General features: G+C 51.2%; 1 protein-coding gene across 3 annotated transcripts; it reads left to right on the top strand.

Moving 5' to 3' along the window:
• The first annotated feature begins 730 nt into the window (after positions 1-730).
• Ube2i (ubiquitin conjugating enzyme E2 I) lies at positions 731-15,005 on the top strand. Of its 3 annotated transcripts, none has more exons than XM_021186064.2 (7): positions 731-899; positions 5,673-5,749; positions 5,877-5,960; positions 6,908-6,980; positions 10,307-10,416; positions 10,678-10,757; positions 13,026-15,005. In XM_021186064.2, the coding sequence occupies exons 2-7, from the start codon at positions 5,684-5,686 to the stop codon at positions 13,087-13,089; spliced, it is 477 nt and encodes a 158-aa protein (XP_021041723.1). In that variant the 5' UTR covers positions 731-899; positions 5,673-5,683; the 3' UTR covers positions 13,090-15,005. The 3 variants fall into 3 exon arrangements, with proteins under 3 accessions (XP_021041723.1, XP_021041725.1, XP_021041721.1); XM_021186066.2 differs by lacking the exon at positions 731-899 and adding an exon at positions 1,469-1,739; XM_021186062.2 differs by lacking the exon at positions 731-899 and adding an exon at positions 1,822-2,523.
• The last annotated feature ends 3,351 nt before the right edge of the window (positions 15,006-18,356 follow it).

Raw genomic sequence — 18,356 nt, 5'->3', positions numbered from 1 at the left:
GATTCCAAAGTGGATATGGTGTGATTTGTGCAATTTAGGGGTGGAATCACATAGAACAGGACTTCAAGGTCAGTTGGAGGCCAGGCAGGGATAATGCATAGGACCCTAAGCTAAAAAAAACAAAATAAAAAGATTACTGGGCCACTCAGAGCCCCCAGACAAGCTGCTGATAACTTTGGTCCCAGATGGTACAATTCACTCCTAAGTGCCCAGGAGCCACCAGTCTTGGAAGCTGTTTTGCAGGCTGGGATGGATCCAAACCAGATGCCTTCTGTTAGAGGTACAGATCTACTGGGGTCACCAACCACAACTGTGTGTCAGGAACTTGTATCTAAGCCGACCTTGTCTACAACTCAGCCCCAATGAGAGACCAAGGTCCCTCAGGATCTGGTGCTCACTGTGATCTTAACTCTTAAACAGTACGGCGAAGAACAGGAGGAATTAACAGGGTGAGCTCCAGGGAATGTTGGACAATTGTAGGCAAGGGGCATGGAACCTTAGTTCCTGTTTTGGGGCACCCGACAACCTCAAAAGGTAAGAGGAGAACGAAGGAAGAAGAGAGTGGTGAGTAGATGGATGGAGACACTGACAGATGAACACTGGAGTCCCTGGCAGCAATTGGACCCGTAGTCCAAATTCCCAGGAAGCCCTTGTTGGCTGCAACTGGCCCCGAAAGGCCTCCACTCCAGCACGTGCCAAAAAAAGGGAGCAGGCGCCAGGATGGCCACCAGAGGGCCAGCCGACGGTTCTAAGTACCCGTCCCGTCGGTGAGTCGGTGAGGAAGCATCCGAGCTGGGTTGCAGAGGACTGGCCGAGGAAACTGGACTAGGCCACGGCGTGACAAAAGCGTGTCCAGCGGGGCCAGCAGAAGCCGCACTGGGGTTTCAGGTGGAACTAAGGTGTGGGGTGCGGCACAGGAAAGAGGCCTGGGGCGGGGGGGGGGGGGTGCTGTTCGCGGGTGCTGCCCCTCCCCCACGGCGCAAGCTCATTCCCCTCCCCCACCAGGGGGCTAACTCGTAGGTTAGGGAGCATCCACATTTCTCTCCCCGTCGGTTTTGCTTGCGTTTGGCCCTTTGTATGAGGCCAGTTCATTGGGTAGTTTCGAGGTTTACCCCGCCCAAGTTCCTGAGCTGGCCAATTGCAGAAAGTGTCACAGCGCGGTATGTTTCGGGGATCGTCACCGTACTGCGACGATAACCAGGATGTTTAGGCCTCAGTGATCTTTGCTCCCGGGACTCGGGCTTTGAACCCAAGGATACCTCCAGAGCCTGTGCCCGGGAAGGTGCCCTCTGAGCATCCGGATGACCCTTGGGAATCTATGCCTCTTTTTCCTCACACGACTCTCTGATGTGTCCTCGAGTGGACGCGCTCATCCCGAAGAGGAGTTTGCAGACGCTCCCTCGAGCTTAGGACGCGGCCCCTTTAAGAGTGCGGCCGTTCAGGGCACCGCCTGCTTGGACAGGCGCCCCGGGCTCGGGCTCCTTAGGCGGTCGCGGGCAACGGGAGCGCGGCAGGCGCGTGCGGGCTGCGGGAAGCTCGTGTTTAAGTAGACGCGTAGGCCACGGGACGGGAGGGACGGTAAGCTGAGCAGGCGTGCGGCGGGCAGCCCAGCTCAGGCCCCGCCCCGCCCGCTGGGGTCCTGCGCTCCGTGCTGCGCGCGGCGGGCGCGGAGGGAAGTCCCGAGACAAAGGAGCGCCGCCGCCTCTGCCGCCGCGACGGTCCGGGCCGCGGTCGCCCAGGTGAGCCGCCACCGGCCTGCGCGCGCACTCCCATCTTCGCCCGGACTCGCCGCCGTTCCCAGTGAGCTTCCGGGAGGCGCCGAGCGGAGCCACGGCGGCCTCCTCTCGCTCGCGGCCTCCGAGTCTCGGCCTTCGGGGGACTAGGGCCCAGCCGCTGTGCCACGGGCGAATACAGGGTTGGGAGCACGGCCCACTGCCCCTCTACTCTTGGCGAACAGAGTTTCGCCGACCCCGCAACAGATAATCTGAGCTTCCCAGTAGCTCCCAGATACGTTCTGGGCGGTGCTGGGCTCCGTAGTTAGGCGAGTGAGAGTGCGGGAAGGCCGTGGGTACTGGGCCGTGTCGGGGCCTGTAAGCACCCGGAGTCACAGCAGAAGGCTTCGTTCGTTACCGAGACGCTAGGCTTGTAGTTTGGGTTGTTGTGGGGGGTCTTGTGCATATTCTCTGCCCTACCTTCCTTTATTCTTAAGGAACTGTTGTTTTAGTGGATGAGTTCAGTTACCTGCTTGCATAGCAGAAAACGGGCGTCGAAGGGGAGTTTGTTTTCTTTCTAAAGGTATTCAGGCTGTGAGTGATTGCAGTCCTGCCCTCCTCTGGCTCTCTCTGCCACTGGAAACTTAACAAACGGCGTGGTATACTTACTGAAGGATCCTTAGGGCCTACAGTGTGCATTGGAGTAAAAGAGGCCGCTTCGCCCTATCCAAGCCAGCCGTAGTGCCTGGTACCCATGTTCCCTCTGCCGAGGTGGGCGGAGATAAGCAACCTTGCACAGGCTCTCTGACCGGTAAGTAGCTCTGAAGTAGGTGGTGTCGCCAGACAAACACTGTATACTGTAGGAAGCCTGGAGTCTTAAGACCCATCCCTGTGTGTCCTGCCTGTCTCTAGTAGTAGGGGAATGTTTTTTTTTGTTTGTTTTGGGCTTTGCATCACAAAACTTTAGCTCGTAAAGTGACTGTTGCCTGGGAAGGCAAGTTGTGTTTAAGTGGCTTTTAGGAGTGCTTGCGGGAGCAGCAGCACTGCCCCCAAGTTTCTGCCTAGATCATTGCCAGTGTGCTCCTAGGGTTCCTTTTCCTCGACCGTGGGGCAAAAGGTCTTTAAGAGTTCTGATAAGAGCCACCTCTCACTTCTCCCTGTTTTTGAGACAGGATCTCTTGTAGCCAAGGCTAACCTTGAACTCTTGGTGATTCCCTGGTTCTCTCTCCTTAACACTGAGTGTCCAGGCAAGAGCAGTTGAGCTAGCTTCTCGGTTCTTCTCACTTAGGATAGCTGCAGTTGGATGCTAGGACAGAGTTCTCTGGGCACACAACTTTATCCTAAGGTCAGTTACGACTGTCCCAACAGCTTTGTGTGGCCCAGTGTCCAGGCTTCTTTCTCCAGAGCACTGGCCCTGGGCTCCAGAGAGAAACCTGTTAGGAAACCCTGCCCAGACTTGCTTGCCATCTTCTGCCATCTGATTGGCTGGATGAGGATAGCTGCTTCAGTGGAAGATGCTAGAGAACGAGATTGGGCCTGCGCGTTGAGAAGTTGAAAAGAGGGACACATTGGGAGTGAAGCCCTATGCTCCAGCCACTCTTAGATGAGTGCCACCTGGATCGTAAATTGCCTAAGAGATGACTATTAAGGCAGGTGTTGGGGTTTTGTGGCAGAACCTTGGTGCTTGTTCCTAGATAGGCTCTACTCCTATGCTAGGGAAAGACAGTTGGGTTTGGGCTGGACTCTATTTTGGGCTTGAGGTCGGTAAGAGAGGAGCCTTGCCTTTAATTTGTATACTTTGTGATTTGGTATTGGAGTTTGTGGAGCATAGGTACTGTCTGTTGTGATTTATAAAAAAGGAATCAGGATGTTTGATAGAGCCAGGTATGCTTAGAAGGAATGCCAACATTGTCAAGGCTTGTCCTGGTGGCTTGTGCTTTTATTATTATTATTATTATTAGTTTAAAAATATATTTTATGTGCACTATTATCTGCATGTTTGTATGTTCGAGGGTGTCCAGGTCCCCTGGAACTGGAGTTTCAGGCAATTGTAACCTGGCATGTGGGTGCTGGGAGTTGAACCCATTGGAAGAGCATCTAGTACTCCATCTCACCAATCCCAGCTTGTGCTTCTAAAAGACGTTCTTCATGTTGGCTTAGAGTGTACAGGATATTAAAAATGCTGATATGAAGTGTTTGTCTTACAATGACCTCACCCACTGAAGTGTTTCCTGAACTCTGGGCTCAGGGGTGATGCTGCACCTCTGATGGCAGTCCCAGCCCCTCTCTACTTGGATTTGTACAGCCATCACAAGCAGTTTAGGTGCTGTGGTATGTGACTGTCAAGGCCAGCTGTGGCCACATGGTGAGACTGTCTCCAAAAATAAAGGAAAAAAAGAAAGAAAAAGTGGTCTAGGAGCCAGATGTAGTGGCTCATGCCTGTAATCCCAATACCAGGAGCTAGCCAGGAGTTTTGGGCTAACCTGGACTACAGTGTGAGACTCTGAACTTAAAACAAGTCATCTGTAACTTCAGTGCAGGGCTCACCAGAATGCTTTGACCCAGTGGGTCTGTCTGTTCAGGTAATGCCACAGAACAACTGTGGTTACAGGTAGCGGTGCATATCTGATCATCCCACCTGTAGCCCAGGGATCCTAGCCTGGGCAGCTGTGTAAGCTCTAGAGGCCCTAGCTGGGTCAGGAACACGCAGTAAATCCTAGGGTAGTCACGGCTTTGCAGATAAAATGGGCAGCCTGAGCTAAGTCTAAATAGCAAGAACTCTTGGGAGGTCTGCTTGAGGCCTGGCAGAAGCTGTAACAGGGATGTGCTCTAGCAAGAATCTTACTCTTGTCTAGAGGTGGTTGAAGGTTCCGCCTCAGAGTGAAGATTTTGAGCTGAAAACGAGAGACTAGGCTAGTGCTAGTCCAGCTGGGAGATTTTACCCACAAGCCTAATGGAAGCCTGAAGCTGGGGTCAAATACGGAACCTCTGAGAAGCAACTCTGTGAATTACCATTGCTCTGCTAGATTCTTGTTCACGGGAGTCATGTTCTTGTGATTTACACACCCCTAAATCCCTGTGCTCTGTGGGTTTGGGGGTCTCTTGAGTGTTGTTTCATGTGTTTTTTTTTTGTTTTTTTTTTAAGTAATATTAAAAAGGATGTACAGATTTAAAAAAAAAAAAAAGCCCAAGCAGGTGATAGCCAGGTGGGCATCACAGTCAAAGCAGCAGGCTGTGGGCCTAGGTAGAGGTGTTCACCTAAGGGCCTTGTCAAGTGTGCCGCCATGGTCTCTGGCAGAGACTGCTGGCCTAACCTGGATCTTGCCCTCCTTCCCCCAGGGTCACAGGGCAGATCTGAACTATGAGCTGGTAAGCAGTAGGCTGATAGTCTGGCCTCTTGGGGTAGTCTGCCTATGGAAGTTGACCATGCTCTGCCCTGTGGTATAGATTTTTCTCACTAGTACATTTAGTGATTGTCCTCCTTTCAGGCCTGATTCTAAGCTGGGGTCTCAGGGCCCTTGCTCCTGAACCCTCCTCTAACTCCCATGCTGGCACTCTACCTGTGTGGCATTTTATGGTGCTGTGGTGACCCAGTGGGCCACATCCTAGCCTCAAATGAGTGTGTGCAGCACCTGGGAGGTCCTGCCTGTCCTGAGGACTTGACTGTGGAGTGGGTGTCAAGTCTCTCCAGAGATGCTCAATGTCTGCCAGGGAGGTGACAGCCTTTGTGCAGGCTCTTCTCACTGAGCCTTCCAGCAGTTGAGTTTGTAAAGCACACGAGAGACGGCAGTGGTGCTCTGAGGGCCGGTTGAGGGGTGTGAGGCTGCACTTGCTCCAAGGGCAGCTTGCCCAGCTGGACTCCAGCCTCATTTACCTGCTTCTTGGTAACAGCCCTCAGTGGCTGGGGGAGGAGGTCTGTGTGTGCTTTCCCTAACCCTCCCTGTGTGCATTCTGTTCCAGGGACTTTGAATATGTCGGGGATCGCCCTCAGCCGCCTTGCGCAGGAAAGGAAAGCCTGGAGGAAGGACCACCCTTTTGTAAGGAGCATTCTGTGTCTGCCGCAGGAGGGGTTTTCTGATGGGGTGGTGGTCTCAGCCTGTGGCCACTGGGGGACAGCTAGGCTTGTCGTCTGAGCTGCTTTGTTTTGTGACTGTTCTTTCTCAGGGCTTTGTAGCTGTACCAACAAAGAACCCTGATGGCACAATGAACCTGATGAACTGGGAGTGCGCTATCCCTGGAAAGAAGGGGGTAAGGGTGACCTCTGGCTTTGCACCTACTAACTTAACAGATCTGAAGGAGCAGAACTACTAGAAGGGACCTAAGTTTGCATATTTGTGACCACAGCTAGCCTACCAGGTCACAGCTCTCCCCTGGATAAGGAGTGGCCTGTGGTGGTAAGGAGGCTTGGACCTTGGCAAATCACTTGATCAGTGAACAGCCCGGGGTCGGGGGTGAGGAGCAAGTGAAGGTTGCTGGCTACAAAGTGGTAAGCCCCAATGGTGAAGTGCCCATGGAGAACCCAGGCCGTGTTTCTTTACACTCGTGGGCCTCAGTGCAGCCAGTTGTCTACCCTTGTCCAGTACATGTAAGAGGGATGGTCTCCTATAACTTCAGGCATTCACCAAACCCAGACCTCTAGGTCAGCTTAGTGTCTGAGCAAAAACATAAAGTTTGGGTTCATCTGTACAAGGCTCAATTGCAGGGTATGGAGTAGGTCCCTGACAGGCTGAGGCTGTTCTTGCCTCTCAAGTCATGTTGGGGCACTTGGCACCATAGTGCTCCCACCGCATGCTGTGAGGTTAGGAAAATGGTCTGGTTGGGGAGTAGTGCCCTTTCCCTACCTTGATAGGCTCGAAGGTGCTTGAATAATACACGGATACAAGCTGCTGGACCCATCTTTTATGTGTTGAGCTTTTTGGTGTTCTCAGGCATCTAAGAACTGTGGATCCTAAGCCTTCCAGCAACTGGCAAGCTCCCCTACTTGTGTTCAAGCCAGCTTCTGCCTCCATCTTATCTGAGGATGGCTCTTGTCTAGCTCCTCATAGGCACAGTGGGGGTCTTCTTTGGTCCTAGGGGGGCAGTAATGGTGTAGGGCAGTTAGAGAAGAGGCCCAAAGGAGCCAGGTTTCAGGAAACTTCTCCTGGGCTTACCTTGGCAAGTGAGCCACTGGTCTAACCTTGGTTCCCTCCCCACAGACTCCGTGGGAAGGAGGCTTGTTCAAGCTACGGATGCTTTTCAAAGATGACTATCCATCCTCACCACCAAAATGTAAGTTGTACAAAGAGCCTGCAGTCCACTTCCCAGCACTACCACCACCCTTTTATGAGCCATGTCTGTGAGTGCTTGGCCTAGTAGGCAGGTGCCAGTGCTGGGATAGTTGGTCCTGGTGAGTTGTCTTGGGTGACAAGTCCCAGGGTAGAGGTGCATGTAATTAGTGTGATCTCTAATCCCAGCCTATCAGGATGTACCACACATGGCAGAGGGAGAGTTGTGTCAGGCTGAAGCTCCTGGGTGCTTTTGTGCCACAGGGGAGTAGGAGAACTCGAGTCTGTAAGTTCCCATAGATTACGTGAGTGGTTAGCATATATCAGGCGCTGAGTTCCATTCAAAGCACTAAAGGAGAGGGGAGACTCTTACTCATCCCCATCTGCTGTCTTCTGTGGGATGCTCAGCATCCCAGTGAGAGGCTGTGCCTGTGGCCTCCAGACCATGGGATCAGAAGAGAAGGCTGGACTGATCTCTGTACAGCTCAGCAGAACTTGCTTGGGGGGTACAGTGCCCACCACCACCACCATTCTGCCCAGGATAAGGCCAGGTCTGAGCTGGTTTATAAATATAGATGTTACCTGATGCAGAGTTCCCCAGGAGGACTAAAACATAGCTTATTGGGAACCACTAGATGGAGTCTTGCCTGTTCTGTTTGGGATTAACTTGTCTGCCTGAGTTCTTTTGTTAGTTTTTTCTTTTAAGGGGTATGTAGCTAAGATTGAGGTAGACAGAGTTGTTGATCTCTTTCCTTTCGTGTGGTGCTGGAATCCTGAGCAAATACAATGATACAAGTCTCTCAAAACTAGCTAGGAAAACCAAGAAGCATGCTTAGGAGGAAAAAGGTGAACGTGAAGAAATGGAGCACAGCCTGCAGACATTTGGAACTGAGCTGTTGTAGTGGTACCAAATGCCATGGGAGGGAGGTCTTGTACTCGGTGTTGGCCTCGGGGATTGGCTATAATTGTGACCCTGGAGTTAAGTCAGTCTTAGAAGACACCAGCTAGGGCTGCAACGGAGCAGAGTACACATTTGTTGGGCTCTTCTGGGTTATCGAGGAGGAGACCTGAGGCAGTCAAGGGCTGGGCAGCAGAAGCTCTTGGCCCTTGCTGGGATATGTGAAGGCTGTTTCTCTGGAAGATCTCTGCTGTCACCAGTAAAGCTGACTTGCCACTGTTCTGTAGAACTAACCAGTAGAAATGCCCACACATGTTCACAAAGACAGGACAGGAACACCATGGAAGCCAGGTTGGTAAGAATCAGAAGTCAAAGAGTTGGTGCAGGTGTGTATTAGTAGCAGCCTGGGAAATAATTGAGAGTAAGGGGAAACAAAATGGAGCATCTAAACCCCCAGACAGCAAAATGGTGGGCTCCTTAATGTCTGATCCACGCAGCTCAAAGCAGCTTCTGTTGCTGAGTGAGGCTAAAAACAGGGAGGGGCTCATGGGCCAGCTGAGATTCATATGCAAGGTATCGCTGGTACAAGTTAGCATGGTTGGCAAGGAAGAGTAAACTTGTGTTTGCAAAGTACAAGTTAAAGGACACAAAGAAGAGCCCAGAATTGGAAAGATGCCTGCTGGAGCAGACTTGTGTCGAGAATCGCTGATGAGTAAGGGACCCAGAGATAAGGTGAGCTTTAAAGCAGAAGTGTTGGCTCTGGATTAGAGTACTAGCTGCTCCTCTAGTGGACCAAGATTGGATTCTAACATCCCATGACAGTTCCACTACAACTCCCATCCTAGGGGATTTGACACCCTTTTCTGGCTTCCATGAGTGCTACACATACATGATCCACAAACATATATATCTACACATATTAAAAACAGGAAAAAAATTATATTGGGGTTGGGGTGAAACAGATTTTCCTGTGTAGCCTTGGCTGTCCTGGAACTTCCTCCACATACCAGACTGGCCTCAAACTCAGAGATCTGCCTGCCTCTGCTTACCAGGTGCTGGGATCAGGAGTGTGTACAATCACTCTTCAGTGGTTTTAAAAAAAAAAAATTAAGGTGGCTGCCAGAAGTGCCTCTGTGGAGGCCTGGCCCAGTTGTGAGACAGATGGGCTGGAGGAACTGATGAAACACGTTTGGGGTCTTGACACCCAAACCCGCTCCATTTGCTTATCATTGTGCCCATGGCATAAGTCACTCTCAAGTCCTTCCTCACAGCTCTGCTTGGAGAGGCGTGCAGTAACTCAGAGCCATTCTGTCTGCACGGAGCACTTAGGGAGGTTTCTATGATTCAACCTTAATGCCGGTGTCCATGCTTTGTCTCATTCTCGTTAACTTAGCATTTTGTGATGCTTTGGATTGAACCCAGGGCCTCACAGATGCTAGACAGTGTTCCATCACTACACTCCCACCTTTCTTTTGTTAGTTAAAGCTCAGGGACAGTAAGGATTTAACAGAATTGGGGGTGGGGGTGGCATCTTTTATCCCACCAGAGTTCAAGGCAGGTCAGCCAGGGCTGCATAGAGAAACCCACTTTTAAAAAACAAAAGAAAGAAAAGAAGGAACAAACTCATTCCCTCCCCAGAGCAGCAGTAGTTGTAAGTCTCCATAGGAGCCCCATCCTCTGGAAGAACAGTTAGCGTTCCTAACCTCTCAGCCCTTTATCCAACCCCACCTCACCCCTGTTTTGTTGTTTGCTTGTTAAACAAGATTTCACTAAGATGTCTAGGCTGGCCTTCCATTCGTAATCTTCTTGCCTAGCCTACAGAGTAGTTGGTATAGGTGTGTAGTTGGTGCTGCTGCTCAGCCCATTTGTTTGTAGTACTGGGAACTCAGCCAAAGCCTTATGTACACCAGGGAAGTGTGCTGCCACAGAGCTACCCCCCAGACCCCTTCATTTGCTAAAAAACAAGCTGCCTTTAGACTTGTACTTTTGGGGGTGTACAGGTTTGAAAATAAAGCGAAAGAAGGTTGCCTAGATCAAAGTGAGGCACCTTCTCAAGTATCAGCTGTGGAATAGCACCTGAGTTTGGAGTCGGTTTTTCTACTATTGTAAAGAAATGTGGTGTACTTGAAGCCTGTGTACACTGGAAAGGTCTTTGGGGCATGCATTTTAGCCTCTTCCTCTTACTGTGAACATGAGAGAAGAGCATAGGCTTAGCCCCTCTGGCTCCTGCCCGTGGTGTCTTCTGGCTGCTCTGTCTAGGCTCAGCTCCTCAGGAAGGAAAGGCGTACTCTCCTCTTTCTGGACCCTCTGCTATTGAGTTTCTGAGTTTGTATCTTTTAAAGGAGCTCTAGTGTCAGGAAGACGGTCAGGGGCAGCACGAGATGGGGACAGCATCTGCCTCCAAAAGTATTCCTTCCCTCCCTGTCCTCCAGGTAAATTTGAGCCCCCACTGTTTCATCCAAACGTGTATCCTTCTGGCACAGTGTGCCTGTCCATTCTGGAGGAAGACAAGGACTGGAGGCCAGCTATCACCATCAAACAGGTATGGAGTAGCCCCTGACTGCCCGCTGAGGGGTCTGTCCTGCTCACAGTAGCCAAGACTGCTTTTCATACCCCACAAGCCTCTCAATGTAAGCTGATTGGTTTGCTTTGGTTTTGGGGACAGCCCTGGCTGTCCTGGAACTCACTTTGTAGACCAGGCTGGCCTCAGACTCAAATCTGCCTGCCTCTGCCTCCCAAGTGCTGGGATTAAAGGTGTGTGCCACCATGTCTGGCGAGCCAATTGTTTTTGTTTCTCTTACAGATCTTATTAGGAATACAAGAACTTCTAAATGAACCAAATATTCAAGACCCAGCTCAAGCAGAGGCCTACACAATTTACTGGTTAGTAGCAACTGGCTGCCTGTCAGGTTGGAGCTCTGGGGTATGATAGCTGAGAGGGAGTCCCGGGGAAGTGGCGGATACTCCCACTGGGTGGCAGCACCACAAGAGCCACCAAGGACACTGCATATCTGACCTGTCAGCAATGGAGCCATGTGTACACAGAGCTTACTCTGAGCAAGGACAGGGCCCAGATGTGACTGTGGGCATAGAACAGGTGGTGTGGGCACTGATGGGCCATTTGGAGTGATCTGTGGTAGGTGTATAAAAGGTTGTGACCCGTTGCATAACACAGCCTTGCTGATAGAGTGCTCTTGGCTCTTTCCCTATCTACTGAAGGAGAATACCTCACATGATCAGTTAGGACTTGAATAACAGTTGAGCCAGTTCTGTAGGCAGCAAGGAGAACACTTAAAATAGAGGTCCAACGAGTATGTACGTGCACACACTCACGTTTCATCCTTGCTGACCTTGAGGATCCTGCTAATGTAGGCAAGGACTAAAGTTACTGTGGCTAGAATTCATTCCTAAGATTAGTGTTAACTGCAGGGACCTTGACCCCACTGTTCCCCCTGTGTCTCAAGCACCAACCGCCTACTCACCCCAATGGAAATAGAGCAAAGGTCCTCTGAGCAGAGTCCCAGGCACCCCTGTCTTAGCCCGTGGCTCTAGGGAGGTCTGTCAACCCACTAGATCTGTTCTTCCCAAGAACTATGTGGGACAGGAAGGAGTGGGTGTGCGCTGTATCCTCAGGGAAGGAACCAGAACAAAGTTGGGTGCATACCCAACCTTGATACTTGTGTGCTGCCTTCTCTGGTGGCCAGGGCAAGCCTGTCTAGCATCCCTGGGAATGTAGCTTACACCCATTGGTGCAATGTTGTATACTGACTACCTGTGCTCCAGGGTCTTTCAGGCCTGACCCTGTGTAAGATGCTGTGACAGGCCAGCTCCATCAGTGTTGTGCTGTGCTGCCTGCACAAGGCACAGGCACAAGGAGTATGCAGCTCGTGAAGCGGTGTGCTTCTGCCAAGCCCTTAGAGCCTCTCATTGCGCTGGTGCTTAGCAGCACTCTGCCTTAGACTAAGCTCTGTTCACGGTTGGCCTTAGGGTGTGGTTCCCGGCTAGCTAACATGGCTCTGTTCTTCCAGCACTTAGTGCAGTCCTTGGTGCTGGGGTTTCTCTCCTGCATCATCTGGGTTTCTGTCAGTAACATGTTTTGTGCCTGCTTTCACTGTGTGTAGAAGCTCATGTCCCTCCTTCCTGAGTGGCCTTGCTGTCATAGCCTTGCTTAGTGAATGGCAGTACTCTTGGTTGAGGACTGAGCTGCTGCCATCATGGTAATGTCAGCCACCTCCCAGAACTAGCCTGAGCTTCTAAGTATTATGTCCTCCCTGTTTGGGTTCTGATACTGGGCCTTTCTGAGGTGACCTTAGTACAAGAACCTGCCACTCTGTCTGTAATCTCTGAGACCAGGCAACTTGGGCTCAGGCTTGCTCTAGGGACACTTTGCGAGGTCACTGATGTGTTGCAACTCATGCTATGCCAGGACTATTGACGGTGACCCCTAAAGACTGCTGCTCTAAGGAGCCCAGCCTGGAAATGTCTTCTTGTTCTGTGGTCCTTAAGGTCACATTGTTCCCGTACATCAGCTTTCTGTTCCCATTCACAGAGCAGGCTAGCCTGGGTCTGAAGTCTCAACAGTGGGTTCGTGCCTTCCATCGTGAAAGCCCACAGATGCTCTTACCTGTCTTCAGAACTGAGCAAAACCTAGTGCCAGTGGGCTGTTCTCCACCTGTCTGAGAGCAGGCTGCCTGAGCTTGCTAGGTGGACACACACACTTGTGTTCCCACCTGAGCTGAGAGGCTGTGGTAGAGTGAGTTCACCACTGGTGTGGCTTCCCAGCAGTGGAGCCACAGACTGCACTTGATAGGCAGTAGTGGGAGTCTACTGGAGCACCATTGCACTGGAGCCTGGGCAGCAAAGCCTGGCTCTATCTAGCAAAAGGCTCAGCACAGCATGGGCAGTGACACTGCAGGAGGCCAAGGACACTCTGTCTTCAATGTGGTTGTCTATGTTCTGTCCCTGAGGTTGAGGTGGACATAGAGCCTTTCAGGGAGATTGTCGCCCCTCCCCTGTCACAGGGCCACCTGGGATAACCAACCACTTTGCCTCCCTGCTCCTGGGCAGGCACTGGGTGGGTTCTCTCCATCTCAGCAAGCAGGTCATGTTGCCGCCCTATCTAACTCTCTTTTTTTCTCTTGACCCCCTTAGCCAAAACAGAGTGGAATATGAGAAAAGGGTTCGAGCACAAGCGAAGAAGTTTGCCCCCTCATAAGCAGCGGCCCTGGGCTCCATGACGAGGAAGGGATTGGCTTGGCAAGAACTTGTTTACAACCTTTTGCAGATCTAAGTCGCTCCGTACAGTTACTAGTCGCCTGGGAGGGTTGAGCGGGCGCCATTTTCCATTTCCGCCACTGGCATATTCAGTCTTTTGTATTTTTGATTATTAAGTAAAACTTGCTTTTATTTTAATATTGATGTCAGTATTTCAACTGCTGTAAAGTGATAAACTTTTGTACTTGGTAAGCCCTTAGCAGCTAGTTTCTTCGCGTCGCGCTCGGATGCAGGCATGCTTCCCACTGTTCAGAGCTCTGGCTTCCATCTGGCTGTATGACAGAACTACACTGTCCCTCCTTCCCTACCCTCGTCTTTTTCAGAAACCTGGGCTGTTGCTTATGAGCCTCAGATCCAAAGTTGGCCAGCATTTCCATCCTGCACCACTTCCTTTGTGTTTATATGGCGTTTCGTCTGTGTTGCTGTTTAGAGTAAATAAACTGTTTATATAAAGGTTTTTGTTGCATTATCATCATTAAAATGTGAGGAGGTATCTCAGTCCACCTGGCCCTCCTCACATGGCTGCAGTCCTTGCCAGGCACCAAGGCTGAGCCCCAGGACCAGCACCTAGGAGGTCTCACAGCTTCTGCTAGGGATATGCCCAGGCCCCATGCAGCTCCATCTTCATCTGGTTCTTTGTAAATAGGACTGTGTACAGAGATGTGTTCTGTTCTCCCCACCTGGATCTTTGGGCCTTAAGGTACCAGGCAGCGATGAGAGCCTCATGAAGTTGGAATCCACATCCAGCCTTCATAAACCCAGCAAGGTGAAAGACTGGCTGATCCAGACCAAGGCTGAGGCCAGGTGAGAGCCAAGGACAAACTGGCCTGCATTGATCTCCCTGCCTGTTAGCTGTACAATGGGCCCTGCTATGGCCTGAATGCTAGCTTCAGGCCTTTTGGTGCCCTACCCTTGTACCTGGAAGAGGCAGCTCTGCCACCGGCCCAGGCAAACTCGGGTCCTCTAGAGCACCTGAGCACACAGCTCCTACACCTCCTGACCTGCATTCAACTCTGCCCTGCGGCCCAGGAGACCAGCCTGGTGTGGCCTCAGCACAGGATGACCTCAGGTACTACTGTCCACATACTCCGCTTGCTGGAGCTGGTCTGGGTGAAGCTGCTCTTGGCAGTGGCCCACCTGGGCTGGGCTGGGTCTGTGATCTTAGGGCTTACAGAACACAGGCAGGTGCAGTGGACATAGGTGCGGTGATCAGTCTCCGTCAGACTTGTTCCTGAGGCCCCTGGAAGACCCCTGACATGGGAACCAGGCACCAGTGGCTCAAGTTCAGGGACCAATCAAGGGGTGGCCAGGTCTGCAGCCAGGAGTCTTCACTCTGGAATTGGAGGGGCTTGTGCTCACACAACTGGTGGCACCTGGATGGGCTGGGTTGCCAGTGCCTTGTGGGTACGTTTAGCCGCCAGTACAGTCGGGAGCCGAGCTTGGATGAACAGTTTGCAGCACAAGGCCTCACCTGGGGAGCTTAGGCTGGTGTGTGTGTGTAGCCTGCTCTCAGAATGTCTTATTTTGTAACAACTGACTACATTTAGTAATAGGTACACATGTATATGGTTAATATATGGAAATTCAATATATTTTATAGTTAAAGTATTCTAAAGTAACTGATGTTTCTAGCAAACTGTAGTGACCCCAGCTATGAAGTGTTCCTTTTGTACCACAGTCCTTGGATTACCAGAGATGTGAATCTTGTAACATAAGAATGTGGTCTGTAACCATCCTGTGTTAAGAGGGTGGGGTGGAGGGTATCCCAGCATGAAGCCTCATTGGTAAGGAGTTGTGGGCAACAGATTAACCACTGTATCTACAAATGCTCTAATTAAAACATTTCCACAAACTGCAGCCCTCGGGTTGTGTCCTCTGCTTCCTCCTCCCTGCCTCTTAGTTTCTCAGTCCTAGTAGGGGTTCTCCCGTACCAATCGTCCATCTGCCCCCATCATCCCTCTCTGTATAGCCTTGGCTGTCCTGGAACTCAATTTGTAGACCAGGAAGGTCCTGACACCACAGGATCCTTTGCCTTCACAAGACACCCACCCAGACAAATAGGCACACACACAAAGGCTTTTAAAGATTTTTTAAAAAAGAGCTTTTGGCAGAGCTCCAGGAATGCTCATGGTCAGAACTGGCCGTGCTCATCAGGAGTACAAAGAGCTGATTGCCAAGCAGGTCCCAGGAGCCTGGGCCAGATGCAGAGACCCTGGAGTCTTTGTTTTGTTTTGTTTTTGTTATTTTGAGACAGGGTTTCTCTGTGTAGCCCTGGCTGTCCTGGAACTCACTCTGTAGACCAGGCTGGCCTCAAACTCAGAAATCCTCCTGCCTCTGCCTCCCAAGTGCTGGGATTAAAGGTGTGCACCACCACCACACGGGCAAGACCCTGGAGTCTTAACTGCTCACTTACTGGCCTGCTCCCCAAAGCTTGCTCAGCTGTTCTTAGAGAACCCAGGACCACAATGGGCTGGGCCATTACCTAACAATCACTAATTAGGGAAATGTCCTACAGGCTTGCAGGCAGCATGATCCTATGAAGGCATTTTCTTAATTGAGGTTCCCTGCCCTCCCGATGATTTTAGCTTATGTCAAGTTGACATAAAACTATATAGTATAACCTTACATCTACCAAGATCCACTGGGACTTGGCCAGCTAGAAGACGTAGCCACTGTTGTTCCCAACAACGATGGGCCGGACCATCCAGCTACAGAGGAAGCCCAAGGACACCTGGGCAGTTCAGCCAACAGTGCCCAAGGACATCTGGATATGCTACATCTTTTTGACGTTGCTGGGGCCCAGTACTGACTTGGACTAATCTGAACCAGTTCCAGCAGGGAGGAGTCAAGAAATGTGAGGTTTGAGGAACTTGTCCCACCAGACCCTGACACTGAGTTGTGGATGGGGGCATGCAGTAGTAGTTCCTGAGAGTGTTAAGAGGCCTCCAGATACTGCCAGTGACATTGAGGAGTCATTGGGCCTGGCTCAGCCTAAAGGCCGTACCTGAACTCTTTGGAGGAGAAAGGAGGCAAATGACAGAGATGTAGGAGAGTCTGTCTGGGTTTGTCCATCTAGGCTCCTCCCTGCCCAGGCCAGATCATCTGGGTCCTCACCCCAGGACACCGCCATGTAAGAAAGTGCTCACCCTCTTAGGATTCCTGTCTCTGGAAGGGACTGGTCCCAGAGCTGAGGTGGGGGAGGAGGGTGATGAGCATGGATGAACCCCATTGCACAGTGTGTGTCCTTTGTCTCCACTTGGCCTTTGACCATAGCAATGACCATTAAGGAAAACAGGCCCTGCCACACTACCCCTCACTGGACAGATGTCAAGAGCTTGTGTTCCCCATCAGACCCTCCGAAGTCTCCCAGATAGACTCAGACCAACCGCATAGCCTTGTGTTGCTCTTGGCCACGCCCTCTCCAGGGTCTGCTGCTTCTGCCGCCCCTCCAGCTTGGTCCTACAAAAATGAGCATGTGAGACAGCGGCCCTTGCCCCTTGGTGGGAGAATGCTTACCTAGCATGCACAAGGCCCCGGATTCAGTCTCCACACCTGCTTAAAACCAGGAATAGTGGCACATGCCTGTAATTCCAGCATTTAAGATCAGAAAATTAAAGTTAACCATGGTCACCTAGCAAGTTGGAAGTTTGATGCCAACCTGAGCTACATGAAAATCTGGATTTGGTTTTGTTTGGTTTGGTTTGGTTTTGAGGAAAAAGAAAAAAGAAAACCTCACACCAGACCTGAGCTGGCTCCAGTGCCTAGACGCTGACTTTAGGAAGGTCACAAAATACTTGGTGTGAGCTGCAGTTCAAGGACTGACTTGTCAGGCAGGCTATCCTGAGCCACATCTGCCTCTGAAGCCACGTTGCAAGCCTCAGGGGAAGATGAAACTCTAACCAAAGCCCCTGGTCTCTGATCCTATGAGCCATCACTGGTTCAGACTGTGTTTAGGAACTAAGGTTCATCACAGATGGGGTCAAGCAAGGCTCTGAGGCAAGGAGAAGGGACGCAGTGCACCTGAGCCATGCCAGTCTTAGGATGAGTCACCAATGGGTTGTCACTCATTCACACACACACACACACACACACACACACAAAGGTCTGTGGAGCCTGGGGATGACTGGACTCCTGGGGCTGGGTTTGGTGACTAAAAGCCTCTCTTTCCATGTTTGGATCTCAGATTCCTATCAGACAGGAGCAAATCTTACCCAACCCAGTCTCAGACGTCGGAGCCCCTGCAGTGGGGCTCCCCCCTCCACTTCCTGTTTACAGCAGCCTTTAGTTCATCCTTTTACCCCAAAGCCATTACCGTCACCATGGCAACCAGTCTCTCTCTCTCTCTCTCTCTCTCTCTCTCTCTCTCTCTCTCTCTCTCTCTCTCCCTCCTCCCCCACCCCTGCCCTGTGTGTGTGTGTTCCAACAGGTTGGCAAAACATGACACAAGAGTATACTATGGGCACATCAACTCCAGACTCTGGGAGAGGAATTGGCTATCCCACTCCAACCCCTATCCCCTATAGCAGGACAGTGTGGGGCACAGAGTCCAGGACCCTTCCCTTGCTCATCTGATATCCTGGTCCTGACAGTGGGTTCAACTTTTATCCCTTTTGCCTGGCCGGACTGTGCCAAGCCAGAGGTTGACTGAGAACGGAGCATTCTGCAGGACAATATTCTGTTCTGTTGCCTGTCTTCAGTGATGGATGGAGGAACTGACAGAGATGTGAATTGGGATACAGACAAGTGACCTCACCTGTATGTCCCCTGGAATGAAGGACTATGGCCTGACTGTTGTCCCTCAGATGTTTCCTCTCCAATTCCCCGTAATGAGGAACAAAGGCCCCTGCCCGGCACTCTGGAAAGTCTGTCACCTCAGCAGAGATGGCATTTGCTACAGTCTGAAGTGGAGAATTTTCAGGCCTGCTTTCCTGACCCTCACACTGGTTAGAGTCCTTCCCATAAGAATGAGACCTTTAAGCTGGTCAGTAGTCGGAAACTCTCTGAGTTCAAGGCCAGCCTGGTCTACAGAGTGAATTTCAGGACAGCCAGGGCTACACAGAGAAACAAAAAAATCAAACCAAAGAAACAAAAGAATGAGACTTTTGGTATAAACTCCAAAGTGGAACTACCTAGAAGCAACATGGCCACCAGTGGTTTCCCATCGAAGTTTGTGTTGGTCTTCAGGGGCCTACTGAGCCCTGGAACAGC

The sequence above is a fragment of the Mus caroli genome, chromosome 17, assembly GCF_900094665.2.
Source record: "Mus caroli chromosome 17, CAROLI_EIJ_v1.1, whole genome shotgun sequence".
Taxonomy (NCBI): Eukaryota; Metazoa; Chordata; class Mammalia; order Rodentia; family Muridae; genus Mus; species Mus caroli.
This window is presented reverse-complemented; position numbering and strand designations above follow the sequence as displayed.